The 8,313-nt window shown below is 32.5% G+C and overlaps 2 protein-coding genes across 4 annotated transcripts in view; one reads left to right on the top strand and one right to left on the bottom strand.

Moving 5' to 3' along the window:
• stops (SOCS domain-containing protein stops) overlaps positions 1-6,903 on the top strand; it is a 50,492-nt gene extending 43,589 nt beyond the window's left edge. Inside the window, exons 9-11 of one of the 3 annotated variants that reach the window (XR_001848350.1) lie at positions 5,157-5,858; positions 6,245-6,475; positions 6,530-6,903. Coding sequence is in view for 2 of the 3 variants with exons in the window: in XM_017623161.1 (XP_017478650.1) it covers positions 5,157-5,823 (667 nt within the window). In the remaining variant the exon portion in view is untranslated. Of the gene's footprint in view, positions 1-5,156; positions 5,859-6,244 lie in introns of all 3 variants that reach the window. The other 2 variants (XM_017623161.1, XM_017623162.1) reach the window with 2 other exon arrangements.
• LOC108368317 (guanylate cyclase soluble subunit beta-1-like) overlaps positions 6,553-8,313 on the bottom strand; it is a 6,857-nt gene continuing 5,096 nt past the window's right edge. Inside the window, exon 2 of the mRNA XM_017623163.1 lies at positions 6,553-6,727. Coding sequence (XP_017478652.1) covers positions 6,566-6,727 — 162 coding nt within the window. The 3' untranslated portion in view covers positions 6,553-6,565. The remainder of the gene's footprint in view (positions 6,728-8,313) is intronic.

The following is an 8,313-nucleotide window of genomic DNA, read 5'->3' as shown; positions in this document are numbered from 1 at the left end:
TTTATTTAAATAAAAATGGAAAGGTTAGTAATTTTTAATAATTTTTTTTAAGGGTTTGAATTTAAAAATTGGAATATTGTATTCAATAAAAAGTTTTTAAAGGGNTTTGACGCTGCACCAGTTGAGAGATCTTTCAATTGTATTTATTTTTTTTATTGCGGTGCAATAATTCTTCATTGAGAATTGCATCGGGCTGCAAATGTCGGGTGTATCCTCCTGACTTCCATCTTCAATCTTGTATCATGGCAAGATCGTGGTTTAAACACTGTTGTTTTCCAAAGAATTCTTCATTCTCATTCTTTTGGTTGTTTCTGAATTTGGAGAGCCTGTAACGTCAACAGCGTTTTTCGATTTTAGTTTTTGTAATTCATGTTTAATCCTTTCTTCTGTGACTGGTCAGATATACGCTTTATCAGTGCAATTGCACAATATTCCAGGGAACGAAAATAACAGTTATTTTTTACCAGTTAAACTTGGCCTAATATTTTTTATTCCGAAATAAAAGNCCTATTTGTATTTTTTTATCATTTAATACTAAAGATATTCATATACCAGACCCAAGGTTTGTTCTATGGTAATTAATTAACATTTTTTGTTGAATTTTTTTTTTCAATGGGTTGCTTTGCTCGTTTAGACATTTCCTTCATTTGGTACCAAACTTGTTTAATTTGGATAAGCGGTTTGTTTATTATCCGGAAAAGACTTTTTAATTGGGAATAAAAAATATTTGACCAAGTTTAACTGGTAAAAAAACTGTTATTTTCGGTTCCTTCAATATTCGCATTCGCAAAAGATCCGCATTGATTATTGCGAATGCGAAAGCGAATGCGAATGTTAAAACTAATGCGGAAGCTCCGCGGTTGCGAATGCGAATGCGAATATTCGCAACAACCCTGATGCATACATACATATATATTTATCTTCATTCTTAAAGCTTAGCTAGCGGCACTCAATATGTAGGTAAGTAGGCGCCTGCCGAGATATTTATCTTGTCGCTTGCCACAAGCCAAGTAGAATAATTTCTAGCACGATAGCTTTGTCGGAAATTACAAATTAAATTGCTAAATTTAATATTTAAGGATACGATCTGGCCACACAATTTCATTTTCCGTCTTAATAAAAATTTGATTCAAAATGTTATTTTAGAGTTTGAGGTGATTTTATGAGAAATTTTAATTAAAAAGAAATAGCTTGTAGTGACCAACAATATTTCTGGCTCTCTGGTGGCTTAAAATTAATTTGACAACAACATTTTTTCCATACAGCTAACAAATTTTATGCAGCCAAGCATCACAAAAATATTTTTGCTGCCAAGTGTCCATGAATTTCTTATGAAAAATATTATTTTCACTCTGTGCTATGTCAAAAGGTCCTATCATAAATTTCGTATGACATATTCAGGTTAGGCTATGAATGTCGTAAGAAAAAAACAAAAAAAAAAAAAANTAAAAGGTCCTATCATAAATTTCGTATGACATATTCAGGTTAGGCTATGAATTTCGTAAGAAAAAAACAAAAAAAAAAAAAGAAATGCGGGCAGAAGACCTTACAGCCGGACAAACATAACGAGGAATGCTATTTGACTGGCAATTTGAACGGCAATTTGGGGCAATTGGATCGTATAAAATGACAAATTGCCGCACAAAAAAAAAGAACACCGATACACTCCAAACATCGATTGCAATTATATATTTTTATTTGAATTGTGGTTGTGTGTTAGAATAAGAAACCNAGAACACCGGTACACTCCAAACATCGATTTCAATTATATATTTTTATTTGAATTGTGGTTGTGTGTTAGAATAAGAAACCAAAGCGAAAATTGGTTTTGCCAGTTTTCATGAGAAGTGATAGTAAATATTGCCATTGAAAAGAGGATAAATATTTCTCGTACGAAAATTACCATATGCCAATGTTAGTTATAAGGAATTCGAAAAGAAAAGATACCCCGGACATATGTACGTATGTATGTATTAAATCTGGTAAAACTTAAAAGGACTTCAGCGTAAATTGNTACCCCGGACATATGTACTTATGTATGTATTAAATCTGGTAAAACTTAAAAGGACTTCAGCGTAAATTGGTTAAAATTTTTATGAAATTTAAAAGAAGCGCAGTTATTAGACATTAACTAATATTCACTGTATTTGACTGAAATGCGAAAATTGGTTAAAAAATCTAAAATTTCCGCGCAAGCTTTGAGGTTAGCGTATATGTATGGTCCGCTTTCAATTGAGATTGCTTCTTTTATAATGCTTTTCTGTTGTATTTATGTCATTATTAAGAGAGGAAAAACACTCTTCCATGGAAAACATGCTAGTGAATGAAATATTCAAAAGTCGAATATTGTGATCAAACATATTTGAATACTGCGAAAATGTGACATCTCAGCCATTTTAAAAAGGAACAGCCATCCTAACGGCTCAACAAAATTTAGCCCAAATGTGGTCAATTGGGCTTTATAAGAAAATCAGACTTAATATTACCCTCTGTGCAATGCACATCAGTGGAAAGAGTTGGCTAAACTATGAAAGCTTTATTTGAAGTATTAGGTCTTAAAATTGAAAATAGCAGGTCCAATATATTGCACATATTTTTTAAGTCGTTACATTTTCTTAAAACTCACTATCTGAAACGCTACAAAGTTGCTGATTACGATTCAACATCGACACTATTAAAAAGTTTTTAGCGGACTTGTTGAACCTTCATAAGGTCCCATATGACTGATTTTTTTAGATCACTTAATATGAGTAATTTTTTTCGCGTATTATGTATAAACATATATATATATATAGTATATGGACATAGTTTGGTAGATTTTGTTTTTCGAATAGGTGGCAACCCTAATCAAAAATATTTTCAGACTAAAGTTATTTTAAAACTCTTTTGGTTGACACTCATATACTTGTTTTAGTATTTCATTTAGCATGTGTATATCTTAAATAGTTTCGACTTTTCAAAGAGGTGGCAACCCTTTTTTATAATATTTTCAAACTAAACTCTTTTTTATCCTCTTTCGTCTGAATTTATGATACCTATTTTAATTAACTGATGCATTTAATTGAATTTGATTTTGTAAACACGTGGAAACTCCCCTACAAATATGTTAAGAAATAAATATCATTTCGATTGATACTCATCTTTTAACAATTCGCTTAATTTATTAAATTTAACTTTTTTAACCGGAGGCAAGCCTCTTCAAATACCTCAAAAAAATTCTGAATGTTAATACTAGACACCCACATTTTAATATTACTTATGAAATTTTGGAAAGTTTCCACCTCTTTTCCAAAAAAAAGTATAACTTGTACATCTATAAATATTAATGTTTTTAAGAAATGTATATGTCTGAATATTTTTAACGTATTTTTCTTTTGAAAATTGTAAATTTGAAAACTCACTTTTGAAATTTGTGCGAACGGATTTGATGACCTGAACAAAAAATTCCTTCACGTATTAAATACATAGATATGCACTTTTAATGAGCCGACTTATATGGAATCCAAATTTTTCTTTATTCTTTTAGCCAATTGAGTAAACAATTTTTATAATTTTTCTCATAATTTTAGAATGTGTATAAAATTATTTCAAAAAGGCAAATTTTTCTCGCTAACCCCATTAAAAAACACTCGCATTCCCTTAAAAAATCCCATTTGTTTCAGTTAAATCGACTTATATACATATTTTATAGCTCACTCCAGTTAAACATTCAAGGTTGTAATAATTCGCACTAAATTGAAAATTGGTAAGAATTTTGCGAACACTATTAGAAATCAAATGTCAAAGGTCTCCATTGATCCCACATGTGAAAAAAGTTATTCATGGTCGGATTTTTTCTTTTCACTGTTCAGCCAAACGGTAAGATTACTAATTAAAATAGGTTAGACTAAAGTGTAGAACATGCAATTGTTTATACAAAACTGGCATAACAATTTTGTTTCTAAGAATTACCATTTATGTTTAATTAACTTTTCGAAATTAGTCAAGGCGTTTCGACGTTATGGAAAAATAGTGGAAATTAAAAATTTTGGGAATTTCTATTTCTACATTTTTGCTCACTGGATAAAGGACCGAAAATGTTTGAAAAAAATGTGTATTCTAATGCCATCTGTTGTACTGTTGTTGCAGTTTTAAAAATAAATAAAAAAACTCTATCAATAATGCGTCTGATGCCACAATGTCGCATAATGTTTAATTAAATAAATCTTTGCATATTTTTTTTTAATTTAATGCTCTTTGTAGAAATAATAACTATCTAATACAGAACTAAAACTAAAAATATACTACAAAAATATTTTTGCCATCAAATGTTTAAAGTCCATTGCTCTTTAATCGAGTTTTAGTAGTCTAAACCCTACACTCAGTACAAGAGTTCTCAAAGTAGGGACAATAGGAAAAGATTTAAATGCATAAATAAAAAAGCGTGAAAGAATTTGTAAGTGTCATTAATAGTTTAAACAACACATAAATTCAATTTACTCGAATTTTTTGCGGATTATAAATAAACTCGGCAACTGAATATTGAGCTTCTTCCAGCATTACGAACTTACCTACTAAAAGAAAAACTTTTAATATTCTCCTTTACCGAGTGATCAACTTCTTTAGGAGTACACAGAATTTAATATACAATGCTTTGTCAGTTTCTATTATACCGTTGTTTTTTACATTTGGACTTTGCCAAACTTTCTAAATATTTGTCAACAGCGCTTCATACTGTTTCATAGAGTTTTTCTTATTTTTACCATCTAAATCAAATACATACATTTGTATGTAGGCAGGTATTACTTCAAAGGCTAAAAATTTTTGTACTTATTGAGCACGAGTATGCAAGGCCTTAAATACAAATGGGGTGGAGAGAAACTTTGTAAACTTTTTTCAAAGTTTTAGTGAAAAACTGTAAGGCGCGAGATTTTGGCGGCGATTCTTCTAAATGCATACCTACATATGTACGTATAATATTTTCCGCTTTGCCCATACAAAAAGCGACAAAACGCGCGCCAACTGTTTTCCTTTTATTTTGTACTTTATTATTACCACTGAACTTTGCAATACCCATTGCTTTCACTTTTTTTGTAAAGCTTAACAAATGTTTCACTTCCATATCAATAAATACTAAGCTCTCTTAAGAACTAAATTTTTTTGTCAACATGTTGCAGATGCCGCATACGTGACTTACTGCGCCAAAATTGCCAACTACCCGGCGGCATCGATACTTTGCGGCTGCCACGACGCCTACAGCGCTATATCGACCTTATGGAAGAGCTCGAAGGGCCACAGAAAGAGAACGATGCCGAAAATAATGCAGCGTTAGAAAAGCTACAAGCCTATTGTGGTGGCGTCAATGGTGCCAAGAAGCGTGTACATTTTGCTGTGTCCAAGGATGAGGAGCAGTCTTCAGTGGATATAGAAGTGGGCGTTGAAGTGGACGAGAGTCTATTGGTGGATGGCGGCGAACCGCCAAACGAACAGCAATCAATAATAGTGGTAGGCGATTTGGCAACAGTGTTTGAAGAAGATTCAGCGGAAGTTGTGGAAGAGCAGTTAGAGACGGAAAATCGAAACGGTTTGGTAGCTGTGTTGGAGAGGCCCGTAGTGGTAGACATTATCAGTTCAACGCAGGTGCAGCTGAATGCCACAGATAGTGCCAGTTGCAGCAGTGACAGCAACGACAGCAACGACGATGACGGCGTGACGATGCAGTGCAGTAGCGGCGCCAACAACACCAACGCCGACGCAAATACCTATAGCAACAGCAACAGCAACAGCGAAAACTGTGATATTGAAGTCAAGGTCAGCGAATGCATTGAACGCCAGCTTAGCTAGCCAACATTCTCAAAACAAATATAAAAAGTATGTGTGTAAGTATGAAATGCAGTGAACTACATAAACTGCCAAATATATATATACACTATATGCATGTAACTAACTGCATAAGCTGTAACGCTATACATACATATGTATGCAGTAACAGATAAACACTAATACATACTTACCTACAAAATTGGCAACATTTTGTCTAGCTCGGTAGCTTAGTAGTGAATAGCTCGTTGGTTTGCAGTTTGCTAACCAAACTTTTGTATGTAAACGAAAGATTAGCTTTGCCTATATACCATACACCTACATATGTGTACACATGTGCTTATGTAGTTTAAAAATTGATGAACAACAGCTGTTCATAAACAAAATTGAGTAAAAAATGGCGAACAACTTTTTAACTTAATATGTACATATAACGAATTTTCAGTTGCAAGTTGTGTTCAACACAATAATCTACAAACAAGTCAACAACCAGGCGAATAAAATAGATCTCCATGGACTAGTGGCTGCAAACCTTTGGCATTTTCCAAAGACTTATCTTTCTACATCAGTTTGCTGCTCGTTGCAGCTCAACAACTAAATAAGTAAATAGCCAGCATTGTGTGTAATTGTATTATTCTCGTTTCGCTTGAAATAGGTTTATCTATTAAGTATGTATGTAAGTAAGTAAGCTTAAAAGTAGTATGTATGTAATGCATGGATTACATTTTAGATTAAATGAAAAAATAAGAAAATCACTGTGTGTCACTCACCGATAAGTTTCCTCGCTGACATTAATGCAGCCTGGCACTCCTGTGGTCTCCGTGCGACTTGTCAGATTCACCGTATTGCCAAAGAGACAGTAGCGTGGCACGCGATTACCGATAACGCCGGTCACCACTTCGCCCGAGTGTATGCCAATTGTCACTTGCTGCGGAAATGATAATGGAAAAAGTAAAAAAGCGAACAGATTAAAAATGCTGTCACGCGAATTTACTAATATTCGAATTGAAAATGATTTTTCTTATCATGAGCGAGAATTTAGATTACATAAATATATGTATGTATATAATATAAGAAAATAATAAATTTGAATTAAGATGTTAATTTTTGTTTCCACTAGTAAATGAGAACATGGAGTGTAAGATTTTTCATTTATAAAATGTACATGTACATTAGACTGCATCATCCAAAAAAAGTTGCGGTTTTTCCGCCGGGGCTAAATATTTTATTACATTTGAAGACGTGCACCAAAATTTTTCCGCAATATGTTAAGATTTACGTGAGCTGGACCAATTAGAAAATACCTAAAAAAGTGAAGTTTTTTTATGANTTTTTTTATGAATAAAAATAGTTTCTTAAAGAACTTTTTGAAAAAAGTCCCCTCAGATGACAAAACAGATGAATCTTGAAAAATCTGCATAAATATATTTCAACATCTTTTCAAGGGACGCGTTATTATGAGATATTTGATGCTGTTTTTTTTTAATTTTGCAAAGATTGATTTACGAAAACTTTAATAACTGGGCCAAAACTATTCCGAATTAGACTTGTGGGGTATCAGTAAAAAGGTATTGTCTCCAAACCAAATTTGACAAGGGATGACGGAAATTCGTTCCATAATACATCATACACCCACCCTGTCGGAAACAACAGCAACCAAAAAGGAAGGTATTTTTCCATTTGTTTTTTATATCTGTGCAAAACAAACTCATTCAGGTCCCAATTTTTTTCAAATACCGACAAATTTTAATTCAATTTGGACTGACACTCGTTCATCCTACCGTTCTTTTTCATCCTTTGAATGAGTTCATTAGCAAAGATATAAAAAGGGTGAGAAAATATTTTTCCAGTGATACCTCACAGGTCTAAATCGGAACAGTTCAGGTTCAATTATTTAAGTTTTTCTTATACCAATCTTTGAAACAAATTAAGAAATAACATCAAAAATCTCTATTACGAATCCGTTAAAAATTTTTTAACATTTTTTTTTAATATTTCTATGCAAATTGTTTAAGTTTAAACCGTTTTGTCATTTGATAGGTTTTTTTTCAAAAACATCTTTAAGAAACTCTTTTTATTCATAAAAAAACTCCAATTTTGGAGGTATTTTCAAATCGGTCCAGCTCACGTAAAGCTTAATATTTTTCCGAAATATTTTGGAAGAAGTCTTAAAATATAATAGATTTTATAATTCCAAAGGAAATACAGTACCTCTTTTTTTTGTATTGGGAGTGATGCAGTCTAATGTACATACATACATACAAAGATCCAGTAAAAGTAATAAAGACTTTAAAAAAATTTAAAGGTTCATAAAATCTGTACAAATCATTCCCTTATTTCCTTACACGCCTATAAAAAGTCTCCCGGGAACTTGCTATTTGCTAAGGACGGTTGGTAGATATCGCCCTACTCACACGAGGAAAATGGATATAGAAAGCTTATATTCGCAAAGATGTCGCAGTAGGGGCCTTCCATGCCAATCATCGTTCCTGAAGCAATAGCCAAATCTCAAAA

Source organism: Rhagoletis zephyria, unplaced genomic scaffold, assembly GCF_001687245.7.
Source record: "Rhagoletis zephyria isolate East Lansing unplaced genomic scaffold, Rhagoletis_zephyria_1.1 Rzeph_scaffold_03066, whole genome shotgun sequence".
NCBI lineage: Eukaryota > Metazoa > Arthropoda > Insecta > Diptera > Tephritidae > Rhagoletis > Rhagoletis zephyria.
Note: the sequence above shows the minus strand (reverse complement) of the source record. Positions and strands in the feature narration are given on the sequence as shown.